Genomic DNA, 23,067 nt, shown 5'->3' with positions numbered 1-23,067 from the left:
TTTGAACTATCAATCAGTTTGGTTGTTAAGCAAGCTAGTTGCAAAGTATAAGTGTTATTGTGAAGTACTTTAATAAAGGCCATTTTTCCATTATTCAATATTGGAGTTATTTATTCAACAGTTTAGCGATACGAACTTAGCAAAAGGGAAAATAAGAGGATTTGCAAGTAAATTCGTTACACTATTTTCAAAAGTGGGGACCTCTAAATCTGACTTAGAGCTATGGTGTCGTCAGCAATTTTTCTTAGAATCATCTGTGGATTACGTTTTTGCTATACTCCTGATGGGCAAAAAATTTGACTCGCTTTAATGTATACGTAAACAATAATATCAAGAAAATTGTTATAAAAAATGAAAAAGAAATGATAATATTTAAATTTTCGATATATTTATTAAGACCACGTTTACAAATGCCTTAATCTTCAATGGATAATCTGGGCGTTTACATATGTTCCATCCCTGGGAACTATATTGTAACGAATTTACTTGCAAATCCTCTTATTTGCCCTTCTGCTAAGTTCGAATCACTAAACTGATGAATAAATAACTCCAATATTGAATAATGGAAAAATGGCCTTTATTAAAGTACTTCACAAGAACACTTATACTTTGCAACTAGCTTGCTTGACAGCCAAACTGATTGATAGCCCAAATGAAACTCCCCCTTCGCCTCTACTGTCGCGCCTTTTATACTTTTTGATTTCTCATTGGATACTTCCAGGCTTTTCCATTCCAGAACTTACTAGTTAGTTTCAGCTACAAAATCGCCAGCCACAATTACGTTTATAACTTCTCATTTGAGTAATACTTGCACAAATTATTGCCCTCTCTTGTGACAACTCAGATAAGATATATGCATGTGTTTGTGCAATGGTTCTCCGCTGCTCGTATACGTACATATGTGTAGACGCAATTATTGATTCGTTTATGTAGATACATAGTTGTTGAATTATTGATGTGAATTCACGTCGCTGCTTAGCATCGGCCTGGAGATGGCAGCACCCCTTAGTTTTGCTAATATTCGTAACACTGCCCTCCACCTAAGTCTGATCGTCCCGATCAGACAAATCTCCCGATCTAAACGCTGCTAGCATCGCCAAATGTACCACTTCTATTTCATGATTTCCCAATTGCTTGTATGCGGTAGATGACATCACTGATAGTCTTCACAATTCTGTACGGGCATTCCCAACTGCTCCGATATTTGGATGGAACACCTTTCCGCCGGTGAGGTTTGTATAGCAGTATCAAATCTCCCTCCCGGAAACCTTCCGAATTATTTTCCTTGTCGTACCTGTGTTTCATCTTACTACTCATTATCCTGGATCGTTCCCTCGCACTCTGTTGCTTGGCCAATGAACTACTTCGTAGAGCTTGCGCTTGACGGATTGGCTTCGCATAATCAGTATCGTTCCCACGTTTCACAACAGTAGTGCGCACCGGCTTGAAATTACCCTCGCATTCTTTCTCGGAAATTCGTTGCTTCGTTTTCCTGCGTCTTTTAGGTTTTGTCAATGCCAGTGTTTCTCTCGCAGGTACTTTTGATTTTGCTTTATTTGGCCCATTCGACCTATTAACCTTTGCCTTTGACTTCCGTGGTTTTTGTCGAGTCTTCTCCACCAGTACTCGATTACTACTGAATCCTTTCTGAAAACTGAAGTTAAGTGGTATATCCTGGTTCTTATAACGCATTACCCTTTTCTGCATATCGATCTTGATGTCATGGTCAACCAAGAAGTCCACTCCCAATATGACTTCATCAACAATCTCCGTCACAACGAATTTGTGTAAAACCATGACCTTCCCAATTAAGACTTCACAGATCACTTCTCCCCGGACTTGGTTATACTCGCCAGTGACCGTACGCAACCTCGCTCCAGGTAATGACTTTACTCTCCTGTAGACCAAATCAGATCGAATCAAGGAATGAGATGCGCCCGTATCTACAGTCAGTACATGTTCTTTACCATCCACATTCCCTCTGACGGTAAGACTGCTCGACAATTTGCAACACAGATATCACAGGGCATTCAATAGCTGGATCTAGCTCTAGATCTCTACCTCTTACTCGCTCTTGCTCATCTCCTCCAGCTTTGCGTTTACGGCCACCCAAGTTGGAACTACCAGGACCGGTGTTGCAATGATGTGCAATGTGACCTGGGTTACCGCACTTGAAACACTTCATAACTCCGGAATTTTTCTGTTGTAACCCCTTCAGTGCTTTCAAAATTTTGTCTACCCAATCTGGCCTTTCCACTTCCACGCGATGAGCTTTGTATGCGGGCTTACTCAAAAGTGACGCTGTTTCCTGTGTCAGTGCATGGGATACCGTTTCTGCAAATGTGGGCTTTGGGTTTGCGTATGTAGCTCGCTTTGTTTCGGCGTCCCGTATGCCATTTATAAAGCTCTGAATTTTTACCTTTTCAGTGTATTCCACGGGTGCGTCCGCATTTGCCAAATGAGCCAACTTTTCAACATCCGAAGCAAACTCTTGCAAAGTCTCATTAGCTTTTTGGTAACGGTTTTGCAATTCTATTTGAAATATCTGTTTCCTGTGTTCGCTTCCGTATCGCCGTTCTACAGCAGCCATCAATGCATCATAACTGTTCCGTTCGTACTCTGGAATAGTCTGTAACATTTCGGCAGCTGGTCCTTTCAATGCTACGAAGAGTGCGGCAAATTTATCTTCCACATTCCAATTGTTCACTGCTGCGGTCTTCTCAAACTTTAGCTTAAAGACCTGGAAAGGAACAGAACCGTCAAAGGATGGTGTTTTTACCTTTGGATTACTCGCTGAAACAGTTGGGCGATTTATTTACAACTCCTGTATACGACCTCTCAAAGCTTCTATCTCGGCATCCATTTTGTCCTCGAGCTGTACAATTTTTGTATTCTGTGCTTCTAACTGCGAAGACATATGCGCCACCTGCAATGATAAGCACTCCTCTTGTGCTTCCATCTTAGATGTAATCTGTGTCGACATTTCTGAAATACGCGTTTCTTGTGCTTCAATCTTCGATGTTATTTCTGACGACATTTCTGCAATACGTGTCTCCTGTGATTCCATCTTGGATGCCATATATGTCTTCTGTTCTTCCATCTTGGATGTTATACGTGTCTCCTGCGATTCCAGTTGAGATGTTATATCTGTCTTTTGTACTTCGAGCTGTGTTGACATATCGGTTGATATTTGTGACGACATTTGCTTCAGCACTTCTAGTATCGCGTTAGTGTCTACACTCGCCAATGGATTCGAAGTCTCTATCTTCTCTTCCAATTTAGTCGCTGGCTCTTCCACATCGGGATAAAAGACATACTCGTCCACATCAATTCCTTCCAACTCCATTACCTCTCGTAGCCGTGCTTGAAGTTCGATGTTATTGCCGGTTGTATTCAATCCACGGCTCTCCAACTCCTTCTTCAGTTGCTGGATCTTCAATTCACTGAACTTTGCCATGTCGTTGTTGTCCTCTGGAATTTATTCAACAATTCCTCTTTTGACTCCAATTGTATCGAATTTACTTGCAAATCCTCTTATTTGCCCTTCTGCTAAGTTCGAATCACTAAACTGTTGAATAAATAACTCCAATATTGAATAATGGAAAAATGGCCTTTATTAAAGTACTTCACAATAACACTTATACTTTGCAACTAGCTTGCTTAACACCCAAACTGATTGATAGCTCAAATGAAACTCTCCCTTCGCCTCTACTGTCGCGCCTTTTATACTTTTTGATTTCTCATTGCATACTTCCAGGTTTTTCCATTCCAGAACTTACTAGTTAGTTTCACCTACAAAATCGCCAGCCACAACTACGTTTATAACTTCTCATTTGAGTAATACTTGCACAAATTATTGCCCTCTCTTGTGACAACTCAGATAAGATATATGCATGTGTTTGTGCATTGGTTCTCCGCTGCTCGTATACGTACATATGTGTAGACGCAATTATTGATTCGTTTATGTAAATACATAATGATTGAATTATTGATGCGAATTCACGTCACTGCTTAGCATCGGCCTGGAGATGGCAGCACCCCTTAGTTTTGCTAATATTCGTAACAATATTATTTTCTTTAAAATGTTCACGTTTCTCTGTTATTTTGTGCTTCCAATTAGAGATAACGTTATAGAGGTCGAACTTCTTCTATGAAAAAAAAAAAAATCCGCAACTCTAAAATTTGTTCATAATTAGCGATTATCGAGGGGAAAATTTATATGGGAAATCTAGTTATATAATTAACGATGGTACGGCGGATTTTGTTCGATATGGACTGTATGCGTAAATGGTATCACCTGTTGTTGTTGCGGTTGCTTCGAGTTTCCAAATAATAAGCGTTTAGGTTTTTAGTAACTTAGCTTTAATGCTTCAAAGTAAAACTTCTAATTAATAATCACTGAGTTATACAAAATATTATTTGGTGACTCTGGCGGTCATATATGCACAAAATGCATGTAATTTCACAAATTATAATTATTTAGGCAGCGGCGCTGTTAACGAGATGAAAGGCACGAATCAAAGTCAAAGTCATTTCTACTAGTTGTTATTAACTAACTATTGGAACTGTGTAGACTTGCATGTTAACCCTTATGTTATCATATTTGCATAAGCTCAACATGTTTAGGTACTCAACACAATATGTTTAAATGAACTCAACATACCGCCACCCTTGAACTATCTTAATATGTTCAATATATGTAAATTACAAAAGAAATAAATTTAAATACAAAGATTTAGCAAAAATAAAAATTTCAAACTTAAATTAAGTCAAATAACTGCATTTAGCTTTCTTCGGAAAATACATCCCCTTGTGTTGGTAGAAGACAAGGCTTAGATATTGGTCGAGTGAATTCTCCATTTGCGGTTTTTATCGTTACGACACGTACGTGACCATCTATACCAGGATGGCAATGAGGGTCCACTTTGTTGGAGGAGATGGTTCATTAAAAACAGCGACGACGTCTCCTTCTTGAAAATTTCGTGATGGGCGGAACCACTTAGCACGTCGTTGCAAGCTGACGAGGTATTCGTCTCTCCAACGACACCAAAAATGTTGACGAATAGCAGAGATCAACTGCCAACTTTGTTGCAGGGTTCCAGAAAACCCTTGACTCTCAGGTTCTGGAATTGCCCGCAATGGTTCGCCTACCAGAAAGTGGCCAGGCGTTAAACTCGATAAGTCGCTTGCATCCGTTGAAATGTCGCATAATGGACGGGAGTTAACACAAGCCTCCACCTCCGTTAAAAGCGTACTAAATTCCTCATAGCTTAAGAGAGTTTCCCGGAGGGAGCGTTTAAGATGATATTTTATGCGTTTGATTCCAGTTTCCCAATATCCTCCCATGTGAGGTGCGGACGGTGGATTGTCTTGCATGCACTCTTGATATTTTTCACGGAGTTCCCTTTCTGCACCAACGAAATTCGTTCCGTTATCCGAAAACATTTCTTTGCAATAGCCTCTGCGGTTGATGAATCGTTTAAAGGCATTTAGAAATGACGAACTTGAAAGATCTCCAACAAATTCGAGGTGCATTGCACCTGTGCACATACAGACAAATGAAGATATATAACCCTTTACGGATTTAGCTCCTCTTCCCTTTGTAAATTTGTATGCCTAAGGCCCAGCAAAGTCTACTGCTGTACGAGTGAAGCAACGAGCGTACGTTATGCGAGACGAGGGAAGATCACCCATTGATTGCGTTGCGAGTTTGCCATTTAAAGCGGTACATTTGACGCATTTTCGATAGATATTACGAATTTGGTTGCGAGCACCCACGACCCAATAGCGGCGTTGGAGGATTAGTTGCATTATGCGAGGTCCGGCATGTAGCGTATAGTGATGTATGTCGAAAACAACCAGTTTTGAGAGCGGAGATTTTTTGGCAGTATAACAGGATGTCTGACATCATTCGCAACATCTGCAGATTTTATACGACCTCCAACACGAAGGATTCCAAACGAATCGAGAAACGGTTGTAAACGTAGCAAGCTACTACACAATGGAATCGCCATTTTTTCCCTGCAACAACGTATTTCGTTAGAAATATAGAAATTTTGTGTATATTTAATTAATCTTTGTTCTGATTCGAGCAATTCCTGACAATTAGGAATGCCAGTTTTTTTGTTATTGATGCCAAGCGAGCTAGCTCGGATATTGTATATAAATCTCAATACATAATCGATAATTCTTTTTAATTTCGAATAAGATGAGTATTTTGTCATGACCGACCAGTGAACATCAGTAGCTGCAATACAAGCCTTAACTTTTCGTAAGCCTCTCTCGGTTGTATGCATTATTTGAGCGGGTTGTTTCCAGAACTGTTTATCTGCGTGTAAGAAATCAGGGCCGAACCACCATAGCTGATGATGTAAGAGTTGAAGCGGAGATATGCCTCTAGACGCGCAGTCCGCAGGATTGCTTTCAGAGCGTATGTGGTTCCAGCACTCTGGGGGTAAGACATCGTGAATATAGGCGACGCGATTTGCGACGAATGTTTCCCATTTATTAGGGTGTGCTTGCAGCCACGCCAACGTAATTGTCGAATCTGTCCATGCTACCAGTGGACAACGAAACTCTTTCCAACTATGTGTAACAGCCTTGACCAATTTTGCGGCAAGGTGTGCAGCGCACAACTCGAGACGAGGTAATGTTGTTGTTTTTAGCGGGGCAACCTTCGTCTTTGAAGAAATTAAGCCGATTGTGATATGACCGTCTTTATGTACGGTGCGAACGTATATGACGGCGGCATAGGCGCGCTCGGAAGCGTCGGCGAAAACGTGCAACTCTGTAAATGAGTATTTTGTTCCGACTTCGACCCAACGATTGACCTTAAGGTCAGATAGGAGTTGCAATTGCGTGCGATGATCAAGCCACATCTTGGCTATCGTATCTGGTACTGGGTCATCCCATCCAATATTGGAACGCCATATATCCTGAAATAACATTTTCGACCTAATCGTTGCCGGTGAAAGTATACTCAATGGATCAAAAAGTTTGCTGGCATCGGCTAGAAATGCTCTCTTAGTTAAGACGCGGGGAGGTTCTCCTAGAGAAATAGAAAATGTAAAATAGTCTTCTTTCATATACCAAATTAGTCCCAGAGCATGTACATTGTTGCCATCTACGGCGTAGTGTGATATGTTCTTGGATTCACTAGCGATAGTCTCATTTAACTCCGTACAATTTGACGCCCACTTCCTTAATTCGAACCCACCTTCTCGTAGAATATCGGACACATTTCGCTGCAATGCCTTGAGCTCCGACTTGCTAGACGCACCAGTGAGAAGGTCATCCATGTAGAAATCCTTAAGGATTGCGGTGACTGATTTTTGACAAGTATTGGAAGATTGTATCGCGGTTTGTTGCATCGATTTGAAAGCCAAATGCGAGGCGGACGCAACTGCATAAGTAACGCGTAGCATGCGGTAGTTTGTAATAAGTAGAGATGTGTTAAAGCGCCAAACAATTCGATGTAAGTCAACGTGTTTATCCGAAACACAGACTTGTCGATACATTTTTGCAACGTCTGCAGTTACTGCGTATTTATGTATTCTAAAGCGCAAAAGAATTGAGTATAAGTCTTCTTGTAATTGAGGACCTACATAAAGCGCATCGTTGAGGGATCTCCCCGTTGTGGTTTTAGCAGACTCGTTAAACACAACTCGCAATTTTGTCGTGACGCTGGACTCTTTTACAACAGCATGGTGTGGCATGTAATAGGCATCTTTGTTCGTTTCAGGCGCGACCTTCATATGACCCATTTCAAGTAATTCCTCCATGAATTCGTTATAGCGTGTCCACTAGGGTGGGCCAAAAAAACGATTTTCGTTTTTTCAAAGGGTACTCAGATTTTCGAATTCCTGACCATAAATGGAGTATAATGACCAAATATGAGTTTTTTATGTTAATGGGAAAGCGTGCCTCATCGACGTTTTTTGTTTTCGTGAAAAGCTTTTATGTAAATGAATATATCTTCTCACCCAAAAATCGTACAGCCAACTTTTACCCCAGTTTTTGCAGGGAATTGAACCCTCTACAAAAAAGGTCTTATAAATTTTTTTCATTAATGTGACCATTACAAAGTTCTTCGAGGTCGAAAATTTACTAATTTCTGAAACCGATAAGGTTTTGTTAAAAGTTGTGTAGCTCAAAAACAGCAAAATATTAAGAAACGAATTTTAGATATTTAAATGGGAAATTTCACGGTCTACAAAAAAGGTAAAATGCATTTCTTTAATTTACCAAACCGTAAAAGAGATATTCACGGTTAACAATGGAATATTTTTTACGAATACATAAATGTGCCACCGCACATGAATACATTCATACACGTACCTAACGCTCATTAATAGCGATTCAAGTAGATCTTTTTAAATAAAGGATTGGGTAGTTAGCAGGTAGCTACATCTCTTCTTTTCATTTTACTCAACACAATTGAAAATATACATATGTATACCACAGAACTCATGCGTATTGGGTGCATTTTGTAATAAAATTATTCATTTCAGAAAAAATAAGTTTTTGTTAAGTAAATTTTATATTTTATTTATTTCTTAAACAAAGAGCAACAATTAAATCCATGAATTGAAGAATAATTGAGATGAGACTTATGCTTATGATTATTACCTGTATTCACAGCAGTCGTGTCGAAACACATTGCTTTGATGTATCGAGTAATACCCCATTCATCTAAAGTCCTTAAAATTGCTGATGTTTGGTTTTCTGATGATCCGGACTCCTTTTTTGGAACTCCTAGTAACTACTCATATCCAAATGCAGTGAGAAGAATTGGAAGTCTACGGTTTTTGACTCAGAAATATCTTGCAGCAATTTCCCATCCCAGTGTACGACGTATTTATCATGTGTTTTAAAATCTCCTTTCAGCCCTTGACCAATGTCCTCTCTTAGCATCATACGGGTTCGTTGAATTGTTTTATAACTAAGAGCTGTGTCTTCTATCCTGATGCCAACGCTAGACAAAACTGGAGTTATTATGAACATCGCGTTTCTACTACTGACATTAGCTCTGTCAAGAGCAGAGATGAGTTCTGGGGTTAGAACATTAAATTTGGTTAATTTTTTCTGTATTGGCTGTTCATAAGTAAAATCCGAACCAAAATGTGTAGTTGGACTGAATAAAGATATGTGATCCGACATTTCACTAACACTAATCCTACTGCAGGATGACCATGGTTGACTTAGATCTAGAAAAAAAAAAAAAGAATATTGTTTTGGGAAACGAAATAATGACAAGTTCGGAAATTTAAAAAACCACAAATCGTTGTGCTAGTTATTGACTAAAAATAAATCCTTACCGATTTATTCTGCTGCCATCAAATTTGCACTTATGTTAGGAGAAATTACGTTGTGATGGATTAATGCTTTACGTTTGCCGATTTTCTGATTGAAATACAAGTCCTTAATGCTGTTATTAAACGATTTTAAGGACTTCCGATCAACAACATCGAATAACATTTTAAAATCTTTTTGAAGTGACGATTCTTTCTTCTTCTGGGATGGTGATTTCTTGCGTTTATAATTTTTTGTTATACTTCGCCACTTGTAATAACATCGAACAATTCTTCTCTCTATATTTTGACGTTTGGTAGTAGGAATACCATATTTTTTTCAAAGCTCTATAACCTGAGCTGCTGCATTTTTAGCACTTTTTGAGACAGAACCTTTAAGAATATTTAACTGGTAAAAAAATACGCACATAGCTTCTTTCATGGTTGGCAATTTCAGCTCGAGAATTTTCGGAATTGGGATGTCTATGAAAGTAATTTCGTTATTCATCTTATACGGTTAACAGATGGATAACGACTACTTACTTAAGAATTTTTTTTTAAATATGATGTGCAACTTTTTATACTCAGTTGAGCAGAGCTCACAGAGTATATTAACTTTGATTGGATAACGGTTGGTTGTACAGGTATAAAGGAATCGAGATAGATATAGACTTCTATATATCAAAATCATCAGTATCGAAAAAAAATATTCGATTGAGCCATGTCCGTCCGTCCGTCCGTCTGTCCGTTAACACGATAACTTGAGTAAATTTTGAGGTATCGTGATGAAATTTAGTATGTAGGTTCCTGGGCACTCATCTGAGATCGCTATTTAAAATGAACGATATCGGACAATAAACAGGCCCACTTTTTCGATATCGAAAATTTCGAAAAATTGAAAAAGTGCGATAATTCATTACCAAATACGGATTAAGCGATGAAACTTGGTAGGTGAGTTGAGCTTATGACGCAGAATAGAAAACTAGTAAAATTTTGGACAATGGGCGTGGCACCGCAGACTTTTAAAAGAAGGTAATTAGAAGTTTTGCAAGCTGTAATTTGGCAGTCGTTGGAGATATCATGATGAAATTTGGCAGTAACGTTACTCTTATTACTATATGCCTGCTTAATAAAAATTAGCAAAATCGGAGAACGACCACGCCCACTTTTAAAAACAAATTTTTTTTTAATTCAAATTTTAAAAGAAAAGTTAATATCTTTGCAGTATATAAGTAAATTATGTCAACATTCAACTCCAGTAATGATATGTTGCAACAAAATACAAAAGAAAAGAAAATTTTAAAAATGGGCGTGGCTCCGCCCTTTTTCATTTAATTTGTCTAGGTTACTTTTAATGCCATAAGTCGAACAAAAATTTACCAATCCTTGTGAAATTTGGTAGAGGCTTAGATTCTAGGACGATAACTGTTTTCTGTGAAAAAGGGCGAAATCGGTTGAAGCCACGTCCAGTTTTTACACACAGTCGACCGTCTGTCCTTCCGCTCGGCCGTTAACACGATAACTTGAGCAAAAATCGATATATCTTTACTAAACTCAGTTCACGTACTTATCTGAACTCACTTTGTATTGGTGTAAAAAGTGGCCGAAATCCGACTATGACCACGCCCACTTTTTCGATATCGAAAATTACGAAAAATGAAAAAAATGCCATAATTATATACCAAATAGGATAAAAGGGATGAAACATGGTAATTGTATTGGTATATTGACGCAAAATATAACTTTAGAAAAAAACTTGGTAAAATGGGTGTGACACCTACCATATTAAGTAGAAGAAAATGAAAAAGTTTTGCAGGGCGAAATCAAAAGCCCTTGGAATCTTGGAAGGAATACTGTTCGTGGTATTACATATATAAATAAATTAGCGGTACCCGACAGATGATGTTCTGGATCACCCTGGTCCACATTTTGGTCGATATCTCGAAAACGCCTTCACAACTAAGGGCCACTCCCTCTGATGCCCATATCGTACAAACACATTCTAGAGTCACCCCTGGTCCACGTTTATGGCGATATCTCGAAAAGGCGTCCACATATAGAACCAAGGGCCACTCCTTTTTAAAATACTTATTAACACCTTTCATTTGATACCCATATCGTACAAAAAAATTCTAGAGTCACCCCTGGCCCACCTTTATGGCGATAGCTCGAAAAGGCATTCACCTATAGAACTAAGGCCCGCTCCCTTTTAAAAAACTCATTAACACCTTTCATTTGATACCCATGTCATACAAACACATTCCAGGGTTACGCTAGGTTCATTTTCCTACATAGTGATTTTCCCTTATCTGACTAAGGATGAAGGAATATCGTTCAAAAAAACGTCACCCTTGGTCTACAATTTGGTCGATATATCCCAAACATATGTGATATGGAAATTAAAACCACTTATAAACCATTTACGCAACCCTACGAAACCAACGCAGCTAAGCTCTCAGCTGAGCATGAATGTTCGGTTTCACCCGAACTTAGACTTCCTTACTTGTTTTAAATTCAATTTGTTATAAAGATGTCAACTTTGTGCTCTGTTTTTTACGTCCAACAAAATCTGTGTAGCAAGACTACACCTAAGCTGTACATTGAACTATTTTTTCAAAGCCAAAGCCTGAAACATTGGAAATGTTTGCATACCTCAATAATGTATGTATATCGGTGCATACAATGAAAAACCAAAATCAACTAAGAAATTAGTTTTTTATTAGACAGAATTTTTGCGAAGCAGTTTAATTCTCATCAAATTCAATATTTAATAACGGGTTTTTAAGCAATTTTAATATATCTGAAGTAATGGCTCCATGATTCGTCTTGGAAGACTTCCTTAAGTTAGAAATGTATGGATCAGACGAAATTAGAAGTCTTTTTAGTAAATCGTTGTTTGTTTGGGTTCGAGAATTGTTTCGTGTGAACTCCAATCTGTAGCGTTCATTGTCTTTATTTCTCGATTCTTCGGCTTCTTCAGATAATTGGTCAATAGGAAGTATGCAGTAATCAATTACAATATTGCCATGACAGAGTAATTTATGTACCGTAACTGGCATATAATACCATGGATAAATTTTTAAATATAGGTCCATAGTTTCAGACGCATAAAGATCAAAAGCCTTTGCATCAATGGAATATCCCGACGCTAAGCATTCTAGTATCACATGAAATCGTTGCAACAGCTCCAAATTTATTCCGGTTATATCTGCTGACTTTTCTGAATTTCTAAAAAAACGTCTAGCGGTATTGCCGTCATTTGTTTTTCCACGTGATTGCTTTGGTATATCTACTAATAACCTCATTTCCTATCTGAATTTCTGCTGAATAATAGTGTTTCTCCGCTGTACTTTGCATTTATTTTCTGATCCCCGAACTTGCCATGATTTAATTTCCAACCTATAAGCTATATGCAACAAACATTCCATAAATCTTATCCACGAGTGTAACGGTGACAAGCCAAATTCTAAAAGTTGAGGATCAATGGTTTTTTTTTCGATAAAATTGAAGTATTGTTCATTTCCGTTGGTTTTGCCCCACACAAAGAATATACTTGGGACGAATTATAATTGGAAAGGGCTGTGCATACCTTTCTATCAATCATGCATAAAATTACTTTTGGATGAACAAATATACTACGGCATTGGACGTCATCAACCAGCACGTTCACTTTTGTTGGGCGGAGTTCTGCTATTTGCTCCTTGATATATTTTACCTCCATTTTTATTAAGTCAGTCGTTTCCTTAGCAAACATTATTTTAATAAGACGACAATGTCGAGATGAGTTCGGAGCAGGATTTTGGTACAGTATCAACTTTTCCCTTTTAAAATTATTCACATACATTTGAATCGGAACAAGGGATATGCTAAATAAGTTTTCATCACTATTACCCTCGTCTGACCAATTTTGCTGATTTGCACCATCGCATCCCCATTTAAATAAAATTTGCAATTCATTGCCAGTACATGAGTCTAGGTTCGCTTCTACAACATCATTACATGAAGCACACAACCTTATTATCGTGTGATCTATCAACGACTGTAAATTTATTTTAGCGAACGATTCCGTCACTGTTATGTTTTCAGGGTAGCACAACTGTTTTGCAGCCCAAACACGCTCATATGAGGGAAATAAATTAGGGCATATATGCTTGGTATATTGCTTAAGCAACCGATATTTGTTTATGGATAAATCTAAATCCAAAATCATCGCTAACGCCTCATCAGGCGAAAGCCTCAATATTATTGCTCGCTGTTCTTAACTTTTTAATAGCATTTCCCCTTTCTGGAGATGCGAAAGCAAGCTCTTTTACTATCCCTGCTGAGCTTTTCTTCCCGGACCAGCGCATTTGCATTTCAGCTGCTAAAAGTAATTGACTACTGTCAATTTTTTCTGTAAGTTTCTTAACTTTTCTTTCTTTACTTCTTTGACTGCAATCATCGAAGCTTATTGCAGGTCGACCTCTGGGCTGGCTTTCCTTCATAGCAATATTTGTAAATGAAGAAAAGTCGATTGTAACTGAAAGCCATTTATCATTATCATGCAAGAAGCGAGGTTTTACTCTGTACGCTTTTGCCCATTTCCCTTAAAATTTTGAACATAAACGGGAGGAAAAAAGTTTAAGTCTATCAAAATCTATAGTTGTTGTTGATCCGCTACTAAAATTCATAGTTATAAAGTTACATATTTTCTCGCATCTATCTTGTTTAAGGTTAGATAACCATATATCAAACAAAATTCTATGCGATATGTTAGAGTCGCTCATATTAAATTTTAATTTTCTCACAAAAGTGCAAGTATGTGCAGAATTTTCTTTCTTATTTTTAAAAAGAAATATATGTACCTTATATATATGTTCCTTGTTGAGGTGGATGTTGGTGGAGTCAAAAGATCAGGACCGCTTTAATTTTATTAGGAATCACTTGCAAAAACATGCACTGCGTTTTTCATCCGTAAACAGTTACCTTTACTCAGAACACAAAAATATAAAAAGTTTAACCAGAGAATATATTAGGTTATCTCCACTGAAAAAATTTTTCTGTAAAATATGTTTATTACTTTCATAGTTATGGACTACTAAAAATTGCACTAGTTGCGTTCGCACTAAGTGTGTTTTTGTTTGTTTATTTTCCCTCCCATTCGCAACACCGCAAGAAATGTATAAACAAAAACTAGTCGCAAATACGCTTTTTCTGATATATCTTGACATTCTTTTTTGGAATGGAGTAGCCAGATTAAAAAAAAGGAATATTAAAAAACTATTTTTGTCGTCTCAAATTTGAAGATCGAACACTGTGCGTCGGTGGGAAAAGAGCAGTGATCTGAAGTTAAGCAACTCTTTTCATATTTGCGCAAAGCCTTTGGAAAGGCGCGTTTGTACCCCAGTGCCTGCACTACTGACAGGTGCCTAAACCGCTGAAAGTATTTCTAGATGCATCGCCCTCTACGTTTATAAAGAGACTTTGTAAAGAGATGCGCAGACGCAGACTGAGTAAGTAAAGTAGTTAGATATAGTTTACATATAACGAGATTATCTCCATTTTCGTACTTAACTCCTAATCGTGAATTGAATAAAAATATTTCTGTTTTTCGAATTAAATATATGTCTGCATATCTGTGGACATAAGCAATAATCGCTTAAGTCCCATGTAAAAAGATAGGACTTCCTGTGTAGGAAGATAGGCAAATCAAACAAAGTAGAAGTGACAACTGAGATATTTTTTTTGTGGGAGTTGCGATCTTTTGTTATATTGGCAGAAAAACATGTGTTTCTTTAGCAGCCCTAGCGGCTCCAATTTCCTCATGGATCTATGGGTGGGAGGATGGTACGGCCTAGAAGGTTTCAAGTGTGCATACTAAATCGTTCCCCCTACGGGGAGTGTTCTTATCGCTGCAACAACAACAACAACATCTAAAGAAGTCTAACCTCTCTGCGGGTTTCGGTAAATTGATGTAAACCGTCAAATCCTTGTCAAACGCGGCAGAATACAATGATAAAATATCCATCACACTCAGCGATAAAATTCTGTCGGACTGAAAAAAATGCGCGGGGCTTTCTGCCGGCAATTTGCAATGCGTCCTTCAGTAGACAAAGCTAAACGTTGTGCTAGGATAATTCCGCTACTAAAGTCTGGAAAACCAGCTAACGAAGGTGAGTCCTCTTTTTGCCAGTAACAAAGGTGTTGGAACTCCACTCCACTCACTCCACCGCCAATCTGCGATTAGCCAACCATCAGCAGGCCTTTCGCAAACTGTACAGTGCCACCACCGTGCTAAACGCCTTTACACTCAGATGAATTACGGACTGAACCAAACATAAAAGGACGGTGCACATGACACTTGAGTGATCGGCCAGCGTCGGTTCAATTTAGGAGCGAAATCTCATAACCTTCGAAAACTAAATTGGGAGTCCGCATATTAATATTATTTTTAAACGGTTTTACTTAGCTTGTCCTGACAGGTCGGCTGGCTGGCTGGCTGGCCGGCACGAATTTTGTAATTGAAATTTAAGTAACTTCCCGATAAGCTACAAGCTGGAAACTTGGAATATATTTCGGAAACCGATGACAATGCAATAATAAGAAAAAAACTCCGATAGGTGGCGCATGGATCGAAATAATTCAAAAAATCGTATTTGTGGTCCTATTTGGCTCATATTTGGACCACATAATACATACAAAAATAGAAAGAGACCTATGAAAAAAGTCGCCGCTAGGTGGCGCAAGAATCGAGATATTAAAAAAATCGTATTTGTGGTCCGATTTGATTCATATTTGGAACACATAATACATACATGAATAGAAAGCGGCATGTGAGTTCCGATTTGGCTCATATTTGGAACAAATATTACATACAGTCCGGTAGAAGTGACATCAAAATATTTTGGAGTTCGAGGAGGGACAAGCATACGTGGCGCAGAGTCGAGTAAAGTCTTTGGAAGGATTATGTTTTGAATATTTATTTATATTATTATGTATTATTAAATAAAGACTAAAAACTTGAAAATAAAATAATTAAAAAATAATTTTTATGTTAAGCGGTTTTATTGAAAACAATACTTACATGAAGTAATAATAATACTAAATGCTAGAAAATAATTAGGTAGATCCTAGGTACTAGTCATCACACTCCTCATGAATCTTGGGCGTTGATCACACAATTAAATAAAAGCGTTGGGCGCATCAAATTTCTATTGAAAGTCATAAGTAAGACCAACTGAGCCTTAATCAGGTTATGATACGCCTCATTAGATTGATGAGGAGGTTGATGACTAGTACCTAGGATCTAACTAATTATTTTCTAGCATTTAGTATTATTATTACTTAATGTAAGTATTGTTGTCAATAAAACCGTTTAACTTAAAACAAAATTTTTTAATTATTTTATTTAGTTAAAACATAAGTATTTACTTTATATTAAAAAATAAAATATTTTTAAAATTTTTTCATTACAGTGACACTCATTTTGAAGATATTTCGGATGAAACTGTTTTGCGTGCTTTGAAAGCTATCTCCGAATCGAAAGCTGTTAATAAATCAGAAATTCTATTTCCTGTTAATGTTTCTCGGGATGAAAACGTCAAAGCCGAGGAACAACAGCGTGCTATCGAATTTCATGTTGTTGGCAATTCATTAACAAAACAAGTAGATAAGCAAACAATTTTTTGGCTCATTGGATTACAAGCTGTATTCGCATATCAATTGCCTGAAATGCCACGTGAATATATAAGCCAATTAGTATTCGATACTAAACATAAAACATTGGCGCTCATTAAAGAGAATCAACCAATTGGTGGTATTTGTTTTCGTCCCTTTCCTAGTCAGGGATTCACCGAAATTGTGTTTTGTGCCGTTACCATGTCCGAACAAGTTAAAGGATATGGTACACATTTAATGAATCATCTTAAAGATTATAGCATAAAACATGGCATACGACATTTGTTGACTTATGCTGATTGTGACGCGATTGGCTATTTCAAAAAGCAGGGCTTTTCCAAAGATATAAAATTAGCACGTCCTGTATATGCTGGCTTCATTAAGGAGTATGATGGCGCTACGCTAATGCATTGTGAATTACATCCAAGCATAGTAAATACACAATTCATTTCAGGTAATTTTTTGGTATATATATATTGTAACGAATTTAGGGAAATTCCGCTTATTTGAAACCTTCTGCTAACGTTCGAATCGCTAAACTGTTGAATAAATCACTCCAATATTTAGTATTGCAAACTGGCCTTTATTTAGCTTACTTTGGGAGTAGTACTTCACAATTATACTTCACAACCAATAGTGTGCTTAAATCAAAACTGATACGTTATTACTCAGCTTGCGCTGCTTTTATACTCTCGGTTTCCACGTTAACCCATTTCTCCTAAAGTCTAGTGATTTCGCGAACAGTTGTAGCTCATTCTCGGTCAGTTACCAGTTATATAAGTACATGTATATTTGTAGTTTATAGCCATATGCGTGTGGAGGTGTTAGTAACTACTTCGGCTGATGATTACATTTGTGCGTGTGAGATAGCTCTCGTCACCTTCTACATAAATGTTGCTAGCTTTAATGTGTACACGTACATAAGAGTGGCTGCTTCATGTGTTTGTTGTTGCGCGATTATTTACTAACAGCTTAGTGATGCTAATATTCGTCACAATATGTATAAATTGTGTGAATTTTTATTGGTTGTGTGAATTGTTGTGGATTGCGTAATTCACAGCTTCCTCAAACCATTTGTCAACTTCAGCTACGTGGGGGAATCCTGTTACAAACATAAATGTATCATGCACAATTTAAGGAGTGTACTTAAAGTATAGAGTTCTACGATTCATTCAAAATAAAAATGGTTCAAATATCTTTACCCGTTTAAAAGTTATGACCAATCGAAGAATTGAAAATTCCACTTTAAATTCGCAATGTTTTGCAAATATGAAATTTAAAAAAAAAAACTAACTGTAGGGAAAATGCTAATATTTCACCCTCAATCAAGCAAGTTAACTATTTTAGTTATCCGAGTAAAAACTGTTTTAACCAGCCTTAAAATCACCAGCGGATTAGGGGGCTTAAAATATACCCGCGGTAGGTATGTCTGTCGTAAGAGGTGACTGAAATACCAAATTAATTCAAGGGGTTGTGTAGCGCAACCCCTCTCAAGGGGTTAAAAAGGGGTTGCCAGCGCAATATATAGCTTCTCCAACTCAATTTTGAACCTCACTCCGCGGCGAATCCTGTTTCATTAACAGCCGAGGCTTTGGCGACCCCGAACTCCTGATGGATATAGGGGGTGGGAGGGCGGTATGGTCTAGAAGGTTTCATGTGGTCATACCAAATCGTTCCCGAGATGGTCGGGGTAGCACCTTTATGGTGTTTGTTACCGGAACGTACCGGGTCTGCATCCGGCAAAGGACCATCAACATCGATAACACTCGCCAATGCCATCGCGGAGTGTCATTAACGCTACAATAAAAACCAGCTTTAAACATTTTGTCCATATACCCAGTTTCAATTGCTGTTTGCTTTTCATGTTAATTTTCCATTTCCGTTCCCTTCTTTTTTTATATTTTTTCCCATTTAAACTACCTTCGAACTCGCCTTCTTTTCCATTCTTCGGCTGCCTTTCCCTTTCCGATTGCCTCACCCTTTTTCACCTTTTTTTTTTCTATTTACCTTCCACTACCTACTACTTGTACTTCTTTCCTTCGCCCTTTATCTTAGCCTATGTCATTGCCTTTTCTTTAACCTGTTTCTTTTTTCTTTGTTTCCTTTTATTGTTGCCTTTCATTTTCCATCTTTTGTACCCTACCATACATCTCTCTATCATTCCATTTCGGTCGGGTCGGTTTCATTTTCTTTTGCATTTCTCACTCACTGTTTCAGATTTTTTCCCACCATTTTCTTCGTGCGTTAATTTTTGTTTCTTTCGCTCTTTTTCGCTTTCCCTTTCCGGGTATATTTTTTCGTTCCGTGCCTTCTCTTTTTCTCTACTTTCCCCTTCCCATTTCCTTTCCTTCTACTGTGCTTTCTGTTTTCTCGTCCCTTAATCTTCACCGTTGAATATACATACATTTCCTCCACTTTTACTTCAAGCTTCACTTTAGCCTTTCTCTTTCATTCCTCTTTTTAGTTATCTTTCTTTTTCGTTATATTTGCCTTTCTGTCTCTGTTTCTTTTCTATTTACCTCTTCTTTCCTTTTACGTGTGCCTCTTTTCCACCCTTTATTGTTCGCATGTATCTCTCTTTTTCGGTTAACTCTTCCGCCATTGCCCTATTGATCCTTACTATCGCCAAAAACACGCCCGACGGCTTTGGGAAGTGCTCGCGGTAATACCTAGACCGTAACGCGAACGATTTGATTTTACCACGTCAAAAGTAGGTCGTCTCAGTTCAACTGTTTCACAAATCCAAATGTAGATATTTAAGGTTTAAAAGCGCTAACTTTATGGAAAAATAGGATTGGTGGGGAGAGCTGAAAGGCTTCATATTCGTGGATTAGTCATTGAGGTATTGATTATTCAAGGAGAGGGGATTTGTGTGAGTAGGCGTTTTTATGTGTCATATCAAATCCTTGACTCTGAAGTCAGGCTAGTACCCTAGGATACTGGATTTTATAAAAATACGTTTAACAAGTAAGGAAGCCTAAGTTCGGATGAAACCGAACATTACATACCCAGCTGTACACTTGAAATGCTGTTTGTTTGTTTTGTGTGCTTAATAATGTTACAAGGCTGCGCAATAACACATATACATATCGTTCTATTCTGAACTCATTTTCTTCGAGTTATGGCTCCCGAAACATAGAAAATTACTTAGTCATAAAAGGGGCGGTGCCACGCCCATTTTTTTTAATTTTGACTTTTTCCTATTTATTGTTATAAATCCACTTGCGACGTGAAATACCATTGATATAAAGCTCTTTTTTGCAAAGATATTGGTTTTTTTATTCGTTGCGACCCTTTTAAAAATCTTTTATATAAAAGTGGGCGTGTTCCTTAACCGATTTCGTTAATTTTTCTTCAAAGCATTCCTTATAGTCGAATATTGTTACGATAGGTTTCACGATTCGAAAGCGATTTGAACACGAAAAGCTCTCAGTGAAAACTCATCTGCCTCGCAGATGCCGTTCGGAGTCGGCATAAAACATGTAGGTCCCGTCCGGCCAATTTGTAGGGAAAATCAAGAGGAGAACGACGCAAATTGGAAGAGAAGCTCGGCCTTAGATCTCTTCGGAGGTTATCGCGCCTTACATTTATTTTATTTATAGGTTTCACGATTTTTGATTTATGATTAATAATATTTGTAAAATAGAATTTATCACAAGTGGGCAGTGCCACGCCCATTTTAGAAAATTTTTTTTAAGTTTTTATCAAGAGTCTCAAAGTCCACACGACAAATTTCAACATTCTAGGTGTACTATTTACTAAATAATCAGGTTTTTTGTGTTTTCCAAAATGTTATATATATAAAAAGTGGGCGTGGTTATCATCCGATTTCGCTGATTTTCAATACCAATCTATTCTGGGTCCAGATAAGCTCGTGTACCAAATTTGATGAAGATATCTCGATTCCTTTATACCTGTACAACCAACCGTTATCCAATCAAAGTTATAATACCCTGTGTACAGGTACAATTGGGTATAACGGGTATTACTACTATTGTCGCCACTAAAATTAACAAACCTTTTGCAATACTTCCTCAGTTTGCCGATTACGTGTTGTTTAACGACAAAAACACTTTCGTATGCTGACAGAGTGATCGGATCGGTTAAGAACCTGGACAAATCCGTTCCTCAAACATCAATTATTGTGGTACAGGTTACCGCTATCTCGTTCTCTCACACTATCTCTTAGCGTTGCCCAAACACTAAATCTGGTGAGATAGTATTCCTCTATCTCCCTCTATCATATTACATATATCTTAGCTCTCTTCGACCGGCGGCAGGTGATGTACAAGCTGGACCAGGAAAGAAATAAATTAAGACTGCAGCATCTGGGAGCGATACAAATTTCGATTTAGCAATACGTGTAGGTTTTCCAAAGGATGCAGTCTTTGTCAAGAGAAGGGTGTTATTTTATCTTAGTCCATTATGGAGTCGCCAATTTAACATTTCTACGCTTTCTTTGAACGTTGACGGCATCTTTTTTTACTACTCACTTTTCTCAGAGGATCTCTCTCTGTTTATGCCTTGCTTTCTTTCAATCCTCCAAATTTCGCTCGACACATATAATATTCAACCTACAACCTTTGTTAATACTATTTTTTGTTTTCTGCTTTATCATCATTTAGTTATACGTAAACAAAGTGAAATTCTTAAAGAATTGATTGCACAACGTCACAATGAGGTACAGAAAGTACGTCCGGGTTTAACATGTTTCAAGGAGGGATTACGCTCCATACCGGTTGAATCGATACCTGGATTACGTGAAATCGGCTGGAAGCCACAAATGCGTGCACAACGTACATCACGTCCATTAGAGGAATCATCCGATCCAGACAAATTAGCAGCGTCGTTTGCATCTGTTTTGCAATCAGTACGTCAACATCAAGCTGCCTGGCCATTTTTACGACCAGTTACCGCCGCTGAAGTACCCGACTATTATGATCATATCAAATATCCAATGGACTTAAAGACAATGGGTGAACGTCTAAAGCAGGGTTATTATGTGACGCGTCGTCTTTTTATGGCCGATATGGCACGTATTTTTTCAAATTGCCGCTTCTACAATTCACCAGAAACTGAATATTATCGTTGTGCTAATTCATTAGAGCGATATTTTCAGACCAAGATGCGCGAGTTAAATTTGTGGGATAAATGATGTTGCGCTCTTAATGCCGCCGCTGTCGATATGCTTAGTGAACATGAGCGCGATACGGATGCGGAACATAGCGCAAGCAATGGGGCAACAACAACAACAACAAATGTAGAAAACATAAATATGCAACCAATGGAAACAAATGGCAGTGGCGGTGTGGGTGTTGGCAGCGGCGTTACGAGTATTCTTGGTACAGGTGGTAGTGTTGGTAGCGTTGATGCAAATACCAATGCCGCTCTAACTGTCAACTTAGGCATAGTTTCGCCATTGGCTGACGATATATTTAAAAACTAAATACATACATATGTAATAAGAAGGCTAGAGAACGACCTAAACTTCGATTTTTAATGTTGAACCGAAGCTAAGCAAACTGCAACTAGTACTCCAAGAAATGACTATCAATAAACCTAAATGTGTAAAGAAAGAAACCCCTTTCTTTTGTGTATTAGCTCAATCAATTTTTTTTCGATCGAGTCATAATTAAAACAATTGGGCAACTCACAAGAGTGTCGTATTTGTAGTTTACAATTGAAATTCTTTTTATAGAAAACGTATTTAGTTTAAGTTTATTTCAAATCTTTTTGTTTAACAAAATTTCAAAGAATGAAAATTTTTGATGTTATAAAATTCAACATTGAAAAATAACATTTAGATACATATTGAAAATTATAAAAATTCAAAGTAATAAATTTACAAAGTTAAATTAAATTAATACAATTAATCTATTACTAATACCCTACAATACTCCCCCTTCCAGAGATTTATTGTTAAATAAATTAAAAGTAACTCTCTTTTTTGTTTTTGTGTTATTGAAATGTGCAATATCAACCATAGCTGGTTTCAATCGATCAATTGGAAAACTTTTAATTTCATTATTAATTTCTACTTTAAAATTTTTAACATTTTTTTCAATAACTCTATATGGTCCATCATATGGATCTTGTAAGGAGCGTTTGTTTAAAACTCGAA

General features: G+C 37.6%; 1 protein-coding gene across 3 annotated transcripts in view; it reads left to right on the top strand.

The window, feature by feature from the left end:
* Positions 1 to 22,526, top strand: part of Gcn5 (Gcn5 acetyltransferase) — an 82,507-nt gene extending 59,981 nt beyond the window's left edge. For all 3 annotated transcript variants that reach the window (XM_067788295.1, XM_067788294.1, XM_067788293.1), the window contains 2 exons: positions 16,745 to 17,400; positions 21,572 to 22,526. In XM_067788295.1, the coding sequence (XP_067644396.1) occupies positions 16,745 to 17,400; positions 21,572 to 22,101 (1,186 nt within the window). In that variant the 3' untranslated portion in view covers positions 22,102 to 22,526. The remainder of the gene's footprint in view (positions 1 to 16,744; positions 17,401 to 21,571) is intronic.
* Positions 22,527 to 23,067: the final 541 nt, after the last annotated feature.

This window comes from Eurosta solidaginis, chromosome 5 (genome assembly GCF_040869045.1).
Source record: "Eurosta solidaginis isolate ZX-2024a chromosome 5, ASM4086904v1, whole genome shotgun sequence".
Taxonomy (NCBI): domain Eukaryota; kingdom Metazoa; phylum Arthropoda; class Insecta; order Diptera; family Tephritidae; genus Eurosta; species Eurosta solidaginis.
Note: the sequence above shows the minus strand (reverse complement) of the source record. Positions and strands in the feature narration are given on the sequence as shown.